At 45.8% G+C, this 21084-nt stretch overlaps 1 protein-coding gene across 1 annotated transcript in view; it reads left to right on the top strand.

Moving 5' to 3' along the window:
- The window catches only part of PLB1 (phospholipase B1), a 143031-nt gene that overhangs the window by 30367 nt on the left and 91580 nt on the right, over window positions 1-21084 (top strand). Inside the window, exons 3-7 of the mRNA XM_042933363.1 lie at window positions 12130-12191; window positions 13312-13378; window positions 14545-14603; window positions 18355-18395; window positions 18969-19012. Of these exons, the coding sequence (XP_042789297.1) occupies window positions 12130-12191; window positions 13312-13378; window positions 14545-14603; window positions 18355-18395; window positions 18969-19012 (273 nt within the window). The remainder of the gene's footprint in view (window positions 1-12129; window positions 12192-13311; window positions 13379-14544; window positions 14604-18354; window positions 18396-18968; window positions 19013-21084) is intronic.

The raw sequence follows: 21084 nt of genomic DNA, 5'->3' as shown, positions 1-21084 counted from the left end.
AGTCACATTGCAAAGGGGCCTGCAGGATGGGAGGAAAGTTATGGTCCTTTTTGGAAAAATACACTAGGGTCTAAATTGTATGTTTTTTCCTGTTTCATTAATTTCTGTGAATTAATCTCGCATGACATTTATAGTCTTTCTTGAATCTATGGCTTGATATCTTCCATAAATTTTGAAAATTCTCAGACAGTATCTCTTGAAATACTGCTTCTACTCCATTATTTCTGTCTTTTCCTTCCATGGTGCCAATTAAATGTATGTTTGGTTGTCTTACTTTATATACCATGTCCCTTAGCCTCTATTCCAACTGTACCATCTTTTTGCATTTCTAGAAAATTGCTGCATTCTGAGTAATATATTATGACACATGTCCTAATTTATTCATTCTTTCAGTTGTGTCTAATGTGCTGTTAGACCTGATCATTAGAGGCTTTAAATATTTTTCAAATATAATTTACATGTATTTCTGTACCAAACTGACAATGTTACTTTTAAAAATAATTTTGTGTTTCCGTGAATAGCCTCAAATTTTCTTTTCCACCATCTTGGATCTGTTTCTACTGTATTTTTTTTTTTTTCTGCTGATTCTTACCTCTGGATACTTTGTTTCTCTCTTTGCCTAGTTATTTTTTATTGTGTGCAGCTCAGACTCCTCCAAGAGTTATTTGTAGACTCTTTGGGGCCTAAGATGAATATGACCGTATAAATGTAACTCTGTTGAGCACTGGGGACATTGCCATTTGAGTATCACTTCAAACTACACTCACAGCGTGAGGTTCTCTAGAACAGCCAGCCAAGCGCCACACTAACTACTGTGTATATATAACAGCTTCCACTTAAGAGGGATATACTGTTGGATGCCTGAGTGGCTTGGTTGGTTAAGCATCTGACTCTCAGTTTCAGCTTAGGTCATGATCTTGCAGTTTGTGAGTTTGAGCCCCATGTTGAGCTCTGTGCTGACAGTGTGGAACCTGCTTGGGATCCTCTCTGCCCCTCCCCCACTTGCTCTCTTCCTCTCAAAATAAGTAAATAAAAACTTAAAAAAAAAAAAGAAGAGGGATATACTATTATCCTCATTTTACAGATGAGAAAACTGAGACTCAGAAATTAAATAACTTCCCCAAGATCATCTAGCTGTAAGTACAGGAGCCAGAGTTCAGTCCTGAGACTGAGTCCTGAGTCATGGCTTTTTGCCACCACCCTGTATTACAGGGAGGGAAGAATCATAATTCGGCTTTTATTTAAGCTTTGAAATGGGCTCAACAAACAACACACGTAGAAATAGGTTCCTGTTCCAAAAGTTTGGGTGTATAAAACTGAAACATCATTATCTTAAAACTGCAATTGGCAAAAGCAAGTTGGCAAGAAACCACTGTATCTAATAAAGTATAATTTTTGCTAGAGCTTCATTTTCCTGGAATGGGTCAGCAGTTCCCTGGGAGACTGTCAGGCTGGGGAATGAAAACTCATCGCCTTGGTAATGCACCTGGGTCAGGCCTGCCACTGGTAAGCCAAAGGTAGGAGCAGGTGAGGAAAGGAATACCTCTTTTCTCATTAGAACAAGTACAGCCAGTCAATGTTTGTTTTACAGGGACCTAGAGTCGTTCCTGGAGGTTGCCAGCCGAGCCTTCTAGAAATCGTCTTTCCAAATAAGAGTAGATAGCAACCCTGGAGAGCTTTTGGTAGTCCAGGTTCTTCTAGTTATTGACGAGAGAGGAGTGGGGACTTGCTCAAGTCCCATAGCCAGTTGGTGGCCGAGCCATCCTTGGAACTCTGGTGTTAGACTCTCTTCTACATCAGATGCCTCAATCCCCATCTCCACCCCCTGCTCCAACTCACTTGCCTCCAAGTTCCTTCTGTCAGCCGCACACCCAGGTAAGGGATTCTCTCTGGGGGGACTCAGGAGCCATACTTTTCCTGGGCTGTCATCTGTACCTTGTAGTTTTTGAGGACTTTATCGTCGATCATCCTTTTCATCAAGTTGCATTTTTGCTACTGTCAGTTAACTGTCTGAGCGCTCTTCTAAGAACCCGAGTTGAGCTGAGCCTGGCTGGGAGATAATAAACCAAAAGAAGGAACCCTCAGGAGAGAGCTTATTTGCATAAAATCACTGGAGAAGAATTAAGTACCAAAATAGGTGAAGTAGCTGTAATGAAAGCAACAGGCTTCAGAGAACTGAGAGGTGAACGTGGGCTGGAGAAGTTTCACGTAGGAGGGAAACTCAGCGGAGCTCTGAAAGCTGTGTGGGATCAAGATAAACACAGGAGCAGGGAGGGCATGCAAGTTAGGGAGCAGCACACTCAGAGATGAAGTCGAGGTTCCTAGTGCAGGGAGCAGGTCTGCTGATCCGAGGGCAGGGTTAGTGTCGGGGGAGGAATTTGAAATCCCAAGACCAGAACAATAGAGATTATCATAATATCTTTTGGCTTAAAGAGACTTCTAAAAGAACTATTCCCCCCCTTTTTTTTATTGTTTGTTTGTTTGTGTGTTGATTTATTTATTTATTTATTTTACATGAACAAAAACCGAACCCTTGGGCAGGTCAGGTTAAGTGACCTGCCCAAGGTTACACAGCAAGCCTAGAATTTGGATTTGCTATCGTGGGAAGTGGGGAGCTATGACAGACTCTTCAGGAGGAGAGTGGCCTAATGCAAGTGGTATTTTGGACAAGATGAGTCTGCCAGCTCCAAACATAAAAGGTCATGTGTGGAAAGAGGCAGCACACTGGTGAATTTGTGTGCCTGGCTCCTAGAAAGAGGCCCCGCAGGGAGTTTGCTTGGTTCTGGGAAGGCCAAGCACTTTTCTTTTAGGCAACTGTCTCCTCTTGTGTTCTTGCATCTCAGTGGGAACAGTGGTCCTTAGCCCATGTTCTCTTCTTCACACTAGAACCTCCCAGTTGTCTCTGGAAAGAGACTTTCCTGATTGCGGGGGAGGGTGGACCATGAGGCCCCCGCACAGCTCCCTGAGATTCCCCTCCTGTTGGAGCTCACTAATAATCGCTACCACCCCCATCCACCTTTGAGGGTCCCCGTTAAATCTCTGACTGGAGCTGGGAATGATTGTGGAGGGTATTGGCATGGGAGGAGTCAGGGCCCTGGCCAGCCGCTGCTGAGATACCACTGGTTCACCTTCACCATGGCACCCTCTTCTTCGGGTTGTTCGTCCTGGCTCTGGGCCTACCTCAATTGTTCCCATGAGGAAGGTGAGGAAAACCTAATTGACAAGCAAAGCCTTCCTCGTCTCAGGTCGTATAAGGAGCGAAGGGCAAAGCCTTAAGTCAACTGCGGATGTGCTCCCTCCCATTCACACTGCTCCCTAAAGACTTCTTCCCTCTCCCCCGACACAGGGTGTATGATGTTGGATACTGGGTGGGCATCAGGAGGTGGAGACAGGAGGGTGCACTGGTCTGTGTCTGGGATGGAATCTGTAATGGGTGGTGGTGTCCCCTGTGGTCATCAGCACAGGACACGGAGTATCTAGAGAATGTTGGTTTGGGACTTCCCAAGTCATCTCTAATGTTTTTTGTACAATCATCAGACTAGAGGATGTGTCTACCCAAAAAGTTGTGACCGTGTTAATACTGTTACCATTCTTTGGCATGCCTGATGAAAAATTGAGATTGATGAGTTAGGACAGCCAAAAAAAAAACTGGTCTTATAGACGTGACAAAAGAATAAATTTCCACATGCCAGGAACTCAGGCTATAGAGCAACACACACAACAAGCCCTTTAAGAACATTCTTTTAAAAAGACTCTGGTCCCAAGGAAAGCATATCAGATGACATTAAGGAGAATCAAATTCCACATCATGGTCTTTTTAGTAACTTGCTGAGTGATCTTCGGCAAGTTTGTTAACCTCTCTGGGTCTTAGGTTCCTGAGACATTAAATGAGATGATATCAAGGATCTGCCCACGTTGGCCATTCTAGAATTCTTTATTATTTTTTTTATTGTTTATTTTTGAGAGAGACCTAGTGCAAGTGAGGAAGGGGCAGAGAGCGAGAGGGAGACACAGAATCCGAAGCAGGCTCCAGGCTCTGAGCTGTCAGCACAGAGCCCAATGTGGGGCTCGATCCCATGAACCGTGAGATCATGACCTGAGCCGAAGTCGGATGTTTAACCGACTGAACCACCCAGCTGCCCCACCATTCTAGAATTCTAAGACAAATGTTTAGAGGTTAGTCTAGCTACCCCAGAAAGATTCTCTAGTCCTCACTGTCCCCTTCTACTGACTATGGCATGTGACCATCAAAGCACCACACTGAGGAAGAGATGCTGACATCCTGTGATGCTTGGCGCACAGGCTGTCCTGGTGTTGGAGCAGCAGCCAAGCATGACTTGTGGTTTTTGACTCTGCTCCCACAGGCAGTCATGTGTGGTGCCTCCTCCCAGGTCAACAGCATTCTGCAGGCCCTTGGGTGTACATGGGATAAAGTGCTGCATGCAGAGACAGATAATCCCAGAAGACCTGCTTACAGCCCAGACAGTACAGGGGACAGATACAGGCTGACTTGAACCCTCCCCTTCCCAGGTCGCCAGGACAGCTCACTGCTTGGTGGATGGCAGCGCTGGCCCGGAGCCTGTCCCTGCCCTTGCTGGCATGGTCTGTGTGAGCTGGTAAAAATCACCTAGTCTCTCTGAGCCTATAAAAATGTTAACAGAGTCATAATTCCTGCCACTTACTTACCCTTTAGGGTTGCTGGGAGGACAATATACTTTTCAAAGAGTCTGAGAATTTAATGTACCCTGAAGAGTGGCCTTAATTGCACATGTGTTGGCCTTAAAAGTCCTCCCCCCACTGCCCAAGGCGAGGGCCTTCCTTTCATCCGGGGAGACAAGCCACTCCTAGCTTGTGTACAGCCGTCTTCTGTTCACACAGCAGTTTCCTGTTCTTTGATCCTTGAGACAACCTCAAGAAGAAGGCCAGGAAACCAGTCGTATCCCCATTTGATAGATGAAGAAGTCAAGGTTCAGAGACATTAATTCTTGATTAAGGTCACAAAATGGCTGTCTTTCCTCAAGGCAGGGATAGGGGTGGAAAATTGTGCCCCAGGCACAGCATAAGTGGAAAAATATAAAGGAAATTTGTAAATTAAGAGAGCATGGGCTGTTTTAATTTTGCTTTTGAAATCAGCCTCCTTACCCCTGGCCTGATGTTGGGCTAATGCACTCTGGGTTTCCCTGAAGAGTTGGGGCTCTTAATCTCACAGGTGCAGCAGTCAAAGGGCTTTTAAAAACTTCTGGTGTCCAGGATACCCAGGCCCCACATCAGGCCAACCAAATCTGAGCCTCTGTCTTGGGGGGCTAGGCAGCAGGTGATGGGTTGAGGACCTTTGCTTCAGAAGGTGCTTCCCTAAGGACACTCGTGTGTGAATTTACCTCGTCAGGCCTGATGCTCTAATGGCCTTTTGTTAGTTCCAGGACCCCAGTGGTCATGGCTCTTCCCACTTGGATGACTGATCTCAGCCAGACCTGTTTCTCTGAATGTGCACAGATGCCTTCCTCTTTCATTCCCATCAGCGTGGAAAAGTACATGTTTTTTTCCCTTACTGACCTTACTGAGTTGGGAGTTTCTCAAAGCCCTTTATAGATCCCTGAGCTGGAGGCTAAAACAATCTTCCAAAAGAGAAAGATTCATGGGGTTCAATCATGCCACAAGTGCTTTGATAATTTCTTCCACAATACCTCAGGGTGCTATGGGAACAGGCAAGAATTTTTTTTTCCATTTATCTGGTGGGAAGCGGAGAACTGGAGTGAGGGCCAAGTCACTCTGGGAGTCAGTGGGGACAGCACCAAGGGGTCTAAGTTCTCCTGTTCTGAGCACTTAATGTTTAGATTCTGGATATAGTTACTCTAAGCAGTTACCATGGGCGATTCAGATCATCAAGTTAAAAACATGAACTCTGGGGGCTCCTGGGTGGCTCAGTCGGTTGAGAGTCAGATTTTGGCTCGGGTCATGATCTTGCAGTTGTGAGTTAAGTTCCACATCAGGCTCACTGCTGTCACTGCTGTCAGTGTGGAGCCCACTTCGGATCCTCTACCCCTCCCTTGCTCGCACTCTCTCAAAAATAAACAAACCTTAAAAAAAAAAAAAAAAACCAAACCCAAAACGTGAACTCTGTAGTTGTATGAGGAAATCACAGAACATTGAGGTTGGAAAGGTCTGAAAAATGGTTTGTGCTAACCATCTCTGTGACACTGAAATTATGATCACAACTATCACTGTACGTTTTCCACTCCTGGTTCTGGGGAACAAAGGTTATGGAGCAAGGCCAGGCCCCCTTTAGATACTGAAGGAGGGTCTCCTACATCCCCCTCAGCTTTTCTTCCCTGGTCTTCCCAAGTGTGTTTAAACAGGACACATTGAAACGTGAAGGGTCAGATGTCCTATCTGTTTTCTGATCTTTTCTCTTTCTTTCTTGCCTCCTTTGGATAAAATATTTTTATTGCTTCAATTCCACCACCCTACCCTGCTGAACATGAGCCTGCTAATTATACATGTTTTTGTTATTTTGGCATTTATAATTACAACATGCATCCTTGACTTGTTAAAATCTAATTAAATGATTACTTTAATCACTTCCCAGATAAAGGAAAAACCTTATCGGCGTGACTCCATTTACTCTGAATCTGCCCACACAGCAATATGTTACATGTATTTTAAACCCCACCCTCCATTATTTTTATTGTTTCTATCAGGGGTGGCAAATTTTTTCTATAAATGGCCAAATGACAAAATTTTTTAGCTTTTGTGGCTCACGTATGGTCTCTATCACATATTCTTTTTTTTTTTTTTTTTTTTAACCTTTAAAGGTGTGAAAACCATTCTTCTCTAGAGAGCCATACAAAAATAAGCTGCGGGCAGATTTGACCTATGAGCCTCAGTGTACTGGCTCCTGCTTTATGCAGTCAGTATTATTTGGGATTTATTCACCCTTACTGCACTTCATTCCTTCTTACATTACCATGCTTCTATCTGGCATCATTTTCCTCGTACCATTTGGAATGTGTCATCCCACTGTCTTCGGGTGTCTATCGCTTCTGAGAAATTGACCGTTAATCATAATGTTGGTCTCCTGTGTGTTTTTCTTCTGCTCTTGAAATTTTTTCCTTCGCTTTAGAACTACACGTAGACACAGCGGTTAGTACAGTTCAAGTATCTGGGTAAATTTCTCTCTGTGTTTTTCCCACCTAAAGTTTCCCCCCCTTCACCCCCAGTTTCTTTGATCTGTGGCTCAATATCTTTCTTCACATGTGGAAAGTTTTCAGCCATAATCTCTTCAAATCCTTTTCTGCCTCTTTCTCTGCTTCTTTTGGGACTCAGTACGTGTATGTTTGTGTGCTTGGCAGTAGCCACAGATCTCTGAGGCTCTGTTTATTTTTCGTCAATCTTTTTTTCTTCTCTATTTTTCAGAAATGTACCTTCTATTGATCTATCAATCTGGCTTGAAGTTTACAAATTCTTTTTCCTACCATCTCAAGTCTGTTGTTGAGCCAATCTAATAAATCTTTCAGTGTTGTGTTTTTCAACTCTGGATTTCCTTTCTTTCTTTCTTTCTTTCTTTCTTTCTTTCTTTCTTTCTTTCTTTTTTTTTTTTTTTTTTTTTTTTACTAACTTCTATCTGGGCCCACTCAGAACTGGTTTCCATTGACTGCTGTTTTTTCCCCCATAGTGCAAGTCTCCCTTTTCAGTTTCATGGCATGTCTAGTAATTTGTGGTTGCAAACTGGACATGTTTGATAAACATCTAGCAATTCTGGATTTGTTTAATTTTTTCTGAGGGTTGTTGGTTTTTCAGTAACTTGCCTAGACTTAAACTGTGGAATCCGTCTTCTCCTTCATGATGTGTAGCCACTGATGTGTTTGATCAGTTTTTTATTTCTTATTTTTATCTTTTTAACCTGGCATTCTAGGAGTCATCCCTGGGTCTGCATGGTTTAGTGATCAGTCGGCGACTCGGACAGAGGTCGTGCTCAAATGACTTGGGTTGCTAAGGCTCCATATGTGTAGGTTGTGGAAGGACACAAAGTTTGAACCAACTCTCAAGCTTCTCTTCACTTATTCCAGGTCTTCCTAGCACGGATGTAGATTTCCAGTCAGCCAGGAGAAAGGAAAGAGTGTCTTTCAACCTTCCTCATTTCCTGGATTGCCCCCATTAAAAATCTGATTAGTTCACCTCTCACCCTACCTTGAAACAAAACATTAGGCTAATAGAGCCGTGGATGTTACCCATTTATTAGTTCACTACTATATACTCTCTTTTGTCTGTTTTGTTTTGTTCTTTGTTTTCTCTCTTGTTTTCTATTTATTTGGTGGTATTTCCTGGTACTTTTTTTTTTTTTTATTGGAAGCCGGGCATTAGAAATACAATTTCATGTTGTAGATGGTGCTATCTTCCTTCGTAAAAGCAGACAGGTAGGGGCATATCACCTTAATCTATTCTGGAATAAAAATGATTCAAAGTGGACTCCGTCTTTTTTGCAGGATGGCCTATTTCAAGTTTATCCCTACTCCAAGGGTCTAGCTCTTTGAAGCGCCAACTGAAACCCAGGATGTTTACCAGGCCTGCCCTCCTTGATGCATATTACACCCTAGTGTTTCTTTCCAGTTTCACACAACTGCCTGAAGCTCTGCGTGGCATGTTAGCCTCTTACCTGCTGATGTCTCTTGTCAAAGATTTGGCAAATGTTTCTAGGGTAAAACCAGCACCAAATGTTGGGCCCATGCTCTTCACTTCCCTTCTCTCTGGCTATTGACCCCTCCAGTTCTTGGTGCCTTTTTGACTCTCAGTGGAAGGGCACGATCATGCATGTGCACACACACAGAGAATGTGGAAATGCACAATAGGATTTCTGCAGAAGGAAAAATCAAGACCCAGAAGATCCCATAGTGTTTGCAGGAAAGAGATGTAGGGATCCATCTACTGTCTTCAAGAACAGTCTCCTTTGAGCCCCTTTAAAACCTTTCAGATCTAGAGTCAGCAGATGGAGACTCTCAACCCAATCCTACTTCTTGAAAGAACAATGTTAACTACTTCTGCTACAAAATTATGCTAATAATGACCGCTTTCTCTCTGGATTGTTTTGATAAGGAACAGCACCTTTCCTCAAAAGGAACGTATTTCAATATACAACTTGTGCAGGCACTTGGCTAGATATTCTGCTTATGTTATTTGATTGAAAATTTTTTAGAAATTATAGAGAGCTGAGTGTATTAACAGTCATAAAAATCTAAGGAACCTACTTTTTATAGCAGGGGACCAAAGAGTTTCTTTGAGGAGAGATTTGTTTGTTTGTTTGTTTGTTTGTTTGTTTGTTTCTCAGGCTTAGAGCCTGGAAGACTAGGATACGTGCTGAACAGGACATCTCTCAAAGACAACGGGATAGTTGGCTTCCAGCACCAATGCTCCTTTACCTGTGGGATTCTCGCAAAGCCCAGTGAAGAGCTTCGGCAACAGCCAACCTGACAATCTAGAGGCAGATCCCAGGCTCCCATCTGGGCTTCCTGGGGCTAAAGGCTACTGTTGATCCCCAGATGCCATTTTCCTGTTTTACCTTGATGATCTCTTTATAGTAGCAGAATAGACTGAGCATTGATTGGTTGGCAAATAATGGCCATGGGGCCAAATCCGGCCTTATGCCTGTTTTTGTATGGCCTGTGGGCTAAGAATAGATTTTACATTTTTAGATTTTTTTTTTCATGTAGATGTCCATTTGTTCCAGCACCATTTGTTGAAAAGGCTCTCTTTTCTCCATTATATTGCCTTTGCTTCTTTGTCAAAGATCAGTTGACTTTACTTCCATGGGTCTGTTTCTGGGCTGTCTACTCCATCCCACGGATCTCTTTGTCTGTTTTTCTGTCAATACCACATTGTAGCTTTATAGTAAGTCTTGAGGTTGGCTAGTATCAGGCCTCTGACTTTTTTCTCCTTTGATATTCTGTTGACCATTCTGGGTATCTTGCCTTTTCATATACACCTTAAAATCTGTTCATTGATATCCACAAAGGTTTTTAAAGGTTTAAATGGTTGCGAAAAATAGAAGGGTATTTCATGACACATGAGAATGATACGAAATTCAAATTTCAGTCTCCAGAAAGTTGATCTGTTTACATGTTGTCTATGATGTCTTTCACACTACAATAGCAGAACTGAGTAGCGACCGAGACTGTATGGTCTGCAAAACCCAAAATATTGACTATCTGGCTCTTTGCAGAAAATGCTTGCCGATGCCTGATCTAGATCTTAGGCTGTGACTTACACTTAGGTTGTTGGCTATGAGCACAGCCCACAGAACCAGACTGCCCATTTTCAAATCCTGCAGTCACCATTTGCTAACTGTGTCACCTTTAAAATGTCACTTAACCTTTCTGATGCTGTTCCTTATCTATAAGGTAGGGCGAATAGCATTTATCTCAGAGAGTTGTCATGAGGATGAATGAATTATTTCACGTAAGTCTTAGGATGCCTGACGTATAGAAGCTGCATATAAGTGTTAGCTACCATATACATTTGTATCCTAGCCGAAAAAAAAATAAGTCTCGCCTCCTTGCCCTGCTAATTCACCAACCCTACCACCCCCAGAGTGATGATCATCTTAAAACACACATCAACACTCCTGTCTTTGAAGATCGGTCATGGCTCCCTGTTGCTCACGGAGGAGTCTGGCGTTTGCAGTTCCATAGCCCAGCTGCCTGCCTCTACCCTCCTCTACCCTGCCCTCCACTTACAAATCTGCTCCAGCCTTTTCTAGCATTCTGTCCTTGTCCACACCCCTGTTCCTCCCTGTCATGTGGCTCTTTCTGCCCAGAAAGCTTTCTTCTGGGAATGTAAGGATTATCACTGAGCTCTGGGGCAAGTGACAGCAATCATTCCTGCTGTGAGCTCCAATATGGAAATCAGTGCCTGATCTCACAGTGGGCATGAAATGGAAATATACTCTTGCTGCTTATGAAACTCCAGATAAATACTTTTCAGGGTCAAAAGGTAAAGCTGCAGAAGACGGCAGAGGTAGAAAAGAAATCAAGGCATCTCCCTCAAGTCAGGACCCCCACTTTGGCGTTGTCTAATGCTGTTTGGGGCTTCTCACATGGTACATCCTTACAGAAAGAGTGTACCAGGGGCAGAGAACTGGGCAAGGAAAGTCAGAAGACACAAGGGACCAGGATTTATGATTAGGTATCAGTATCATAAACGTATCATGAAGCTGTTAAAGTAAACATCAACATTACATAGCAATATAAAGAATACTCACAATACAATATTAAAGGGAGCTTGCAGGATATAATGTAATCCACACTGATTATAACTAAATGGAAAGAGTGCCCCGCCTGGAGCCTGATGATAGACCCAAGAGAGTGGACAAATCACGTTTGGTTATTGGGGTAGTGGCACTGTGGGCGAATTTTTGTTTTTATTTGGAGGGCTGTTAAAGGTACTATAGTGTTACTTGTGTATTTCAAAAATTAAATGTTTTATGGGAAAACTCTTTGGCTTACACACTTAGGATGAGTCTTTTATCGTATGTAAATTATATTTTGAGAAGGTAAAGAAAATGTAAATATTTTGTGAGACTGCCCCAAAGTCAGCTGGGAGGAAGAGAATGTCTTTGAGGTTTGCAGTTTCTCTACCTGCCTTTTCTTCCCCCTCCACCTCACACTCAGCAAGACCCTTCTCGACATCCCCACGGGAATCTCACGGTTACCTCTGAAACTCACCTAACCCTTCAGACTATTCCAGAATGTCCTTTGCCTCCCTTGCTTTGTCCTGGATCCCCAAACAACAGCAGCTAGGTGTCCAACATTACCTTAAGAGTTCTGCCCTTTGCTAAGGAGCCAGTAAAGGTATCTTTATACCTTTATTGCTAGATAACAGCGTGATGCAGGGTTATTACTGACCCCTGCCAGGTAACACTCTTGCTTTTCAACTTGGGGACTCTGCCTTAATAGGCTGTGTTAATGAAAGCAGGTGTCCCTGACAATGGAGGAGATAGCCGGAGGGATGAACCTGGACTTTTCTACTACAAGGGACGTTACTGAGCTGGGCACATAGATAGAGCTGGGAGGAAGGGCATGAAAGCTGTAAATCTAAAGCTGCAGCTAAATAATCTGAACTGTATTTGCTTTCTTTTAGGGCTCACCCAGGCCACTACCTCTCCTGGCGAGAACACACTGGAAAAGCAACTATCACCAGAGGTGAGGGCTTTGTCCTGGTAGGAGAAGAGGGGTGGGTGGGTGGGTTCCTTTTCTGGTGGGTATATCCAAATCTCGATGCAAGTTGGCAGGTGCCCCCTTGAGGTCTGGATGGAATGGGCTGGATGAGCTGCTTCCCCCAGGAGCAGTGAAGCTGCCTGGTACAGCAGAGAGGGCACAACCATATCTCCTGGAATTTGAGGCTCATCATCTCTGCATTCCGAGCTGGTGGTTCCCAGAAGCGTCCAGAAAGAGTTATAAATGGGCTTGTTATCTCTGTGAACCTTGAGCAGATGCCGTGAATTATCTGGAGGCATCTGGGTGAGGTCTTCCCAGAACATCCACAAGATAAGGGCTGAGAATAAATTCTTTATCTCTTACCGAAATCAGTAATTCCAGAGAAATTAACTTGTGTCTTGTGACAGCGAGATGTGGTCAAGCACCCTATTTATGGTGTGTTTTCCCCTGTTGGCATATTTCCTCTTCTACTCTTGATTCTGGGGAGAAAAGATGATCTTCCTTCCCAACGCCTTCTATGTGATTGCCAGCAGAGACTGCTCTGGACCTGTGTGGGCATCTGACGAAGCCTGAGTGGTCATGTGAACCCGAGTGCTGGTCACCCAGTCCCTTCTCTGCTCTCAACAGCCCCTCTGGGCTTAGGACACACTGATATGGCGGGGACTCCCGAGTTTCCCAGTTTCTGGTTTACCATTCATTTCCAGCAGCACATGAACATAATGCCTCCTGTACCTGCTTTTATGCAGATAAGCAAGTTAAAAGAGGGAAAGTAGATAATATAAAAAATATGATAGCATGGAATGGATTATTTTTAACTTTTTAGTCTAGATATACTGGGTCTCTTAATTATTTTTTTACTGTGGTAAAATACACATATGTTTTGAGGCATCCTTACCTGCCACTTGCTAAGGGCATTGTCAATAGATACATGTCCCCTTTTACTAGGTGAATGGGGACTATGATGAACATGACTATGGATAATCACTGCTTCTGAATTTTGAGTCTAGAGAGAACAAGTACATGGTCAAAGTACACCAGATTTCAGGACCTACAATATTTCTCTACGAGGGCAGTTGATGTTTCTGATATTTGGTTTCTGTTGCAGGCCCTGAAGAACTTTGCGTTCTCATGCAACCCAAAGAAGTCAGGATCCAGTGTGCCTCCGAAGTCAGGTATGTGACCCTGAGCCATGAGCTTGGAAGGCTGGCATCTTCTTTGTGAGGTAGTCAGCAGAGGCTCCAGTCCTACTCCTCTTGTATCCTTTGGCCATCCAAGCCTCTTCCCCAGCCTCAGTCCTTAACACCTCCTCCTTTCCCTTCAGCCATTTCTATAGAAGGACACCAGAGATAGAACCAACATGGTCCCACAGTGGCTTGCCTGGGAAAGGGTGACTTCTGGGAGCTCACCTTCAGGGGGCCCAGATGGTGCCATAGGAGCTGTGGGTTAGAACTTGGTCACTCATGTGCCTTCCTGGATCTTGTAATGTAAACTACAGTGGCACATTTTTCTACTACAGTAGACATTTTTCTCCTATAACAGGCTAGATTTGTCTAATACCTGGATGGTACGAGTGTTGCTCTTGAGCTGGCTGTCTTCTCTGGCTTTATTCTATCAAATGGCTACATTATAGACCATGTTTAATGGCTTTGCTTATGTTTGCTTTGCACTATCTTATCAGTTTCCAGTTAAGCATGCTATCCTTACTATTCTGTTATATAAGGAGTGTAGCTAGAAAAAGAAATCGATGCACCTCTCAGGAAATGATCTCTTTAGGAAGTTTACTTGTAATGGCCCTGTAACATGACCAGGAGTATGTCTGTGGTTTCTAGGGAGACTTAGTTCTACAAATGCTTGTGGCCCAGGTGGGTCATGGAGGCTTCCTGGTGGACCATTTGCATCTGGCTTGCATCTGAGGTTTCTGTGTGTTCACAGAGTGATGTTCTCTGGCACTCTTTGAGTGCCATGCTCTGGCACTCTTCAAGCTGACATTATCCCTTTTGTACCCAGGTCATTTTCAGGTCATTTCAGGTCATTACTGGTTACTTATTAATGGGGAAATGCAGAGCCAAGGGATAGAGGGAAGCAAGAGGCAGCAAGAGGGCCCGGCAAGAGGGAAAAGGAGGGCCATGAGTGACCTTCCATGGGATACCTGTGGCTTCCAGAGAAGAATGAGCCTCTTTTCAGCTGGGTTCCTATGGGTCCCAGTGACCACCTGGTCTTCAGCTTTCCACTGCCATGGCTTTTCACTGCCATGGCCTGCCCCTCCCATCTGGCATCGTTGGCTCATTTGTGGGGAATGCAGATCTAGACCTTCTTAAAGGAGTTCTTGTCTTTGCAGTCCACTCTGTGAGACCTTCTGATATAAAATTTGTGGCAGCCCTGGGCTACGTGGAACCTGTGAGTATTTCAAGGATGTGGAGGTGGGAGTCAGGGTTTGGGACTGGTGAGCCTCAGATGCATGCCTGGTAGTCAGGCAAGGTGTTTCATTTTGGGAGAGAAGAACATTCTCTGACTCAGAAGCATTCTAAACCCTAGAGGGGTTTGTGTGTGTGTGTGTGTGTGTGTGTGTGTGTGTGTGTGTGTTTAAATCAGATGAATGACTCCCTTTACATCAGGATGAGGAAACTTTGGGAGTTTCTCATTAAAGAATTAAATCAATGGATAAATAAAGTCAAAGATCACAGAGAAATTTAAAGATCATCTCTGAAACTTTCTATTTATGAGCTAAAAAAAAATCATCCTTACATGCTTGGTGAATTTTTAAAAATCTACCCATCTTTGCTAATAGATTTTAGGTGGTATATTTTATATGGTCAGATGAAGGGGGAAAGAAAGCAATGAGTGAGGCGGAAAGAACAAGGAGAGAGAGATGAGCAGTGAAAGAGGGTCTGGAGAGAAGGGGGTTGGAGAGCAGAGCCAAACACCAGTGTGATTTCCCAGGTCAGTGCTGGCTTCCCGCAGGACCCGCCCCCCACCCCAACCCTGGCCGGGTCTTGGGAAGGGGTGCCCAGGCCAGCATTCTCCGCTCTACCCCAGAGTCCTGCTGCATCGCAGCCCTGGAACCAGGACATTCCCCTCCCCCACCATCCCCTCCAGTGCCTTCTTCCCTCCTCCACCTACCACAGCTCCTTCCCAGCGGCCCTCTCCTGTCCCCTCGCCACAAACCCTGGCCCACTCCCCATGCCTGGTGCTGGCCCTCCAGAAAGAACCAGACTTCACATTAGAAAACAGACCAGGGGCCCAGGGGAACCTAGCAGGCAAGGCTATCTGTGCCTGGTGTGACCTTGAGTGTGTGGGTGAAGGTGGGGGTCTGCTAGTGGGAGAGTGTGGAAGGGGAGGTGATCGAGAAAAGAGGCTTCACGTCACGGATAGCATGTTGAGTTTGCTGAGCCCATGTGTCCCTGTGTGCCCGGAATGTGTGTGACCCTTGCTGGAGGACTCGAGCACTCTCCCGTGTAGGTAGAGAAGTTCAGTGAAGGGAGCCCCCTAAGTCAGGTTTCTAAAGTCAGACCTGGCTAGGGGTGATGACTTCCCCTCTGTGGTTGCAGCTCTGGGAGCTCTCGCGCTCATGAATTATGCAGACCCCAGGGCTTCTGCCTGTCACTTTTGGCCCCCCCTTTCTCCTCCTGTGAGCTGGCCTGGCACTGAACACAGCTCCAGTCAGGGATGGACTCCCTGCTCCCAGAATCTTATCATCATACAGACGGCACCTCAGCCTTCAGGGTAAAACCTGGAAACACAGCTCCTAGGAGGCAGCCTTCCTGTCTACCCAGAGACTGCGATTGTGAACTCAGCCTGGTTTATAGAAAGTACGGGGCCAGGGAAAAATCATGGAAAGCAGTGAATTTAGAAAGAAAAGAATTCATAACACTGGTACTTTTTTTTTTCTTAATTCCTGGAACTTTCTGTAACTAAGGCTCACTTACCTGTGCCTGTAGTATGCGTTTGTTTAATTCAGCCAGACCAACTTTTTCTCAAAGAACTTTATTTTTTTTTAACATTTTTATTTATTTTTGAGACAGAGAGAGACAGAGCATGAACGGGGGAGGGGCAGAGAGAGAGAGACACACACACACAGAATCGGAAGCAGGCTCCAGGCTCCGAGACATCAGCCCAGAGCCCGACGCGGGGCTCGAACCCACGGACCGCGAGATCGTGACCTGAGCTGAAGTCGGACGCTCAACCGACTGAGCCACCCAGGCGCCCCTCCTCAAAGAACTTTAAAGAGCAGATTTACAAATGCTCATAAAATATTTTTCCAAACTAACATGCGGTACATATGAAATGTATAAGAAAAAATCAGGGGCGCCTGGGCGGCAGTGGGTAAGCTTCCAACTTTGGCTCAGGTTGTGACCTCACAGTTCATGAGTCCAAGCCCCACATTGGGCTCTGTCCTGTCAGTGCGGAGCTCGCTTCGGATCCTCTGTCCCCCTCTCTCTGTGCCCCTCACCTGCTTGCTTTCTCTCTCAAAAATAAACAAATGTTAAAACAAATCAAACAAAATACATGTATACAGAATAAAAAATTGAAGATCTCATTTGATCACCTCTTCTGCTCAGTCTGCACAAGCACGCATGCACACACACACACACACACACACACACACACAGGCGTGCACACACACACACCAATATATAGGGAGAGAGTGTGTGTAGCCTAAATAGGGTTATACTGCACGTAATATCTATGACTTGTTCTTTTGTTTTGCTTTGTTTGCTTAACTAAGAGTTCTAGGAATTTTCTGTGCCAGGGAGGTTACAGGTCATTCTAGCAACTTCCTTGAAGACCAGGCTTGTGTCTCATTTAGGTTTGCATCTCCAGTGCCATAGTGCATTCAGCCAAGGTGATATGGAGAGAAAATGGCTGCCAGCAGGCAAGATGGAGACATAGGAGTTTGCTGGGTTTGTCCCAGCCTTCCCTTTCTGTGACTTCTAACTGGGCTCTTCCCCCGCTCTCCCCACCTTGTTCCTCTTGTTCTCTCTCTTTCCTTCCCCTCACCAGCCCCAACAAGCTTGTTCTGGGCAGGGGCTCTACTATCATTCAGGTCCCCTTTGCTTGGGCACAAGCTGCCCACTTTGCCTCAGCCCAGCAGCCCGCTGCCCTCATGACTTCATGGCCTGGCATCCTGGTTTATGATTCCTGATTTTTGTTTAGCTTGCCGCATTTCCCTGGAAATTTTACCTTTCAAACTCCTTCTTCCTGGGGAGTAAAAACACTTTGTCCCACTTAGATGAAGGTTGTGGTCAGTCTGCTCTCCCAAGAAGGCTCCAGAAGTGTGACCCAGTTTTACAGACTGGTTGTCCGCTGAGCAGGGTGGGTAAGGATAGACAGGCTCTTTAAAGAGAAGCAGCAGAAGACTGGGTGTACGTAGTGTGAGTACAACTGTCACCTGTCACCATGACACCTGGAGACACTATCTTCTAGAAAGTCAAGAGAGAAAATTTGTGTCAGAACCTGTGAAAATACTACTACTGATGATAGCTAATACACACTGAGTACTTTCTATGTACTGGACGCAATTCTAGACTCCCCTAGAAGCCTGTAAAGGACACAATGCCCAGGTGGCTTCCCACAGTCTTGCCTCCGTCCAAAGTCAGGGAACATCTTCAGCAGGGAGTGTCCTGTGTTGTCCAGCATTTTACCGAGAGGAAAATGAGAAGCGTCATTCATTCAAAAAACCCTTATCAAGCAAATATTCATTGAATACTTCTGATGTGTCAGGCACTGTTCTGGGTCCGAGGAATATAGTCAAGAACAAAACAGACACAAACTCTTGCCCTCATGCACTTAACACTTGAGTCAAGGGAGACAGGCAATAAACAGAATTTCAGATGAGAAACGTCATGCAGTAAAACAACCCCTTCTGTGTCTAAGTGGAGGTTAACATTCTACACAGAGGCGTTTGAATCTAAGCTCTGCTGTTGCTGTTTGCTGTTCCGAAGAAAACATTCATACCTTCGGTTGCTCTGGGCTCTGACGAACAAATGAGCAAACGTGTTGCATAGGAAGCCTGACATTCATGAGCAGATTTGGCCTTTCTCTGGATCCATCGGCTCCCTTTTATTGGTAGGAGGCAGCCGGGGTCTCACAAGGACAGGCTCTTGCGTCCTTCCCTGGCTGGGCTGTTCACACCTCCTATCTTTTCCAGCCTCCAGACTCTGGGACCGTTGACCTGGAGAAGCAAAAATGGTAACTGTTCTGGAACCACAGAGCCATAGAGCTGAGAGGAGCCTCCAATAGGATCTGCTCTCATCTCTTGGCTTGGTTGTTGGGGAAACCTGAGGGCCAGGGAGGAGACAGCTTGCTCCAAGTGGCCTCAGGAGCAGGTGGCAAAACAGGGATGAGAACCCAGCCTCCTGCCTCCTCGCCCGACACTCCTGTGCCCACACATCCCCCTGGGGTCCTCTGGGTGAATAGGGAGGAAAGGGGAGGAGGAGGCACCGAATATGGAGTTCTTCCTACCACCTGTCTCCTTGCTCTGCTTTGGGGGAAGCATGCAGGGTTGGGCCGGGGTCCTTCTCCTTCTACACCGGGGCTGCGTCCCCTTCCAGCTTTGGGCCAGACTAGAGGAGGACCCAGCAAAGCTGTTCACCCTATTCTGGTGGCTCCATAGCCATCTGTGGTGTGTCTCTGACTCCAGGAAGGATAAATCCAGAACCAGAGCGAGGCTGAGCCACGGCTTGTTATAAACTAGACCACATTAGTGGAGAGAAAGGGTTGACAGGTGCAGTCTGATGCTTGCATGTTTGCTTTTACTTGCAGGACAGACAGAAGGCCACAGCAGGCATGCATGGAAGTGGTGACAGGTGAGTCCTGTGTCTTTATGGCCACATTCCAGATTGTCCCCATCACTCCCAACAGAGCAGCATTTGGGTTAGCGAAGAGCGTGTATCCTATTGGCTATTTCATCATGGAGCCAGGGTATGAAAAGTCACATACCCAAAAGGTGAGGGGCGTGAGAAATGTGTCTGAGGGTCTCTGAGCAAAAAGAAGGCATGAGGCATTAGGTTAAGGGACCCAGGGGAGACCTCAAAGTTGGCAGAGTCCTGAAGCTCCTTCTCCCCGAGGACCCCAAGGCTGGACTTGTAGCACGTCCTCGAGGGAAACTCTCCACCATTCTTCACTCCCCTCTCCCCGCACCAAGGAGAAGACCCAGGTCTAATTTTCAGTCTATTTCATTTTGTAATAACTTCCTTACTCGTAAAATAAAGATGTCAATTGGGTTCAGGAAAACGAAATGAAGAAAATAAAAATTAACTCTAATCCCGGTACTCAGAGATGATCGGTGTGTAACATTCTGGCCTTTTCACATACGAATGTGCTCATGAATATGCAATTTGTGACCTGGCTCTTCTCATTTACTGTCAAAGGTCCCTTACAACTTTATTAAGACCTTCTGAAGCCCCCAAGTCCCTTAATGCCGCTGCATTAGCCTAGCGGGATGTTAGTCACCTGTGCTTGGTGCTCACAAGCCAAGAACGAGGAAACCACCTTTCACTTCATAATTAGAGCAAAGATGCTGCAATGTCACCTCCACACGATGAGCACAGCGAGTGAGGTAGATAGTGCCCTGTCACCCCAGCCAGTGAACTTCTCCCAGGGCCTGGGAATGACTAGGATCTCTGCAAAGGACAGGGATGAGCAGGATAATGCCCCTGCTTTCAGCCCTCCCCTTCCAGCAGGGAAGGCTGAGACCGGATGTCCAGCCTCCAGGATTTGACCGACGGGTGAGGGGATATTGCTGACCAAAGTGGTGGCAGGGTCCCCTTGCAGAAGGTCAAAGTGTTCCAAAAGAAGATGCCCCAAACAACTTAGTGGCTGTCGCAGCTCTGCCTCAGTTTGGCCCCATTTTCCTTTAAAGGGTAGGAAATGAGAAGCATGGTGGGATATTTGGGGTGTCTGGGAAGGTGGGATGTAGTTTAGGCTCTGCAGAGCAAACACAGCTGCTGCTGTGCCTGATTTCTCAACTCGTCTCCATTTTTTGGCCCCTCACCCACATGGTAAAAAGTCCTGGTGGCCCCTCGTACACCAGCCGAGTGACCAGGAGTTCCACTAGGCAGAGCTGCAGCAGGAGGTGGGGCAGGGAGGGCAGATTTTTGCACCTGAATGTCCTCACCCGAAGCTGTTGGTGCAGCCGCCCTAAGGCATGGGAAAGTGGGGCGGAGCCGAGAGCCAGACCGGAGCTCAGCAGCTAGTCTGCCGAGGAGAAAGGGCTCCAGGGACATCCAGGCCCGTGCAGGGGTCTGTTAGGGTTGGCCCAATTTTATCTGGCTCGGCCCACCTGTCCTTCAATCCCAGAACCTCCGAGCTCTTCAGATCTAGCCATGCCCTTGCCCACCGTGGCCGTTTTGCAGATGGGAAAACTAAGTCTTGAGGAGGTGAATGGACTTTCCCAAAGTTACACGATCAGTACGTGGCAGAGTCCCTTTGAATTCAGGTGGTCCAGCCCCACAGCCTGCGCCTTTCGTTGTGACCTCACTGGAGACTGAGAGAGAGGCAGCCCTAAAACAAAATGACGGGAAGATTTATGCGAAAAGAGCATGGTCCCGTCTGATCACAAAAGAGCAATACGATACAAACACCTCTACTCTGGAAAGCGATTCTCTCCCAAAGACCTAGCACCAGCTTTTCATGTCTTGTCGTTTGCTTTCACAGGCTCTCCTGAGGGGAGCGAGGGAAAATGTCTTCTCTCCCCCAGCCGCCCACTTGCATGCACACAATCATGCACACACTCACGCGCGTGTGCATACACTGTCCCTGTCGTCTTCAGCTGGCCTCTGAGCTTCCTGTTTTCTCACCACATGTGGGAAGGGGCTTCTCCTCCTAGTTGGTCAGGACTTAGAAAAGGAAGCTCATTAGTTTGGGTTGAGGATGAAGA

The sequence above is a fragment of the Panthera leo genome, chromosome A3, assembly GCF_018350215.1.
Source record: "Panthera leo isolate Ple1 chromosome A3, P.leo_Ple1_pat1.1, whole genome shotgun sequence".
NCBI lineage: Eukaryota > Metazoa > Chordata > Mammalia > Carnivora > Felidae > Panthera > Panthera leo.
Note: the sequence above shows the minus strand (reverse complement) of the source record. Positions and strands in the feature narration are given on the sequence as shown.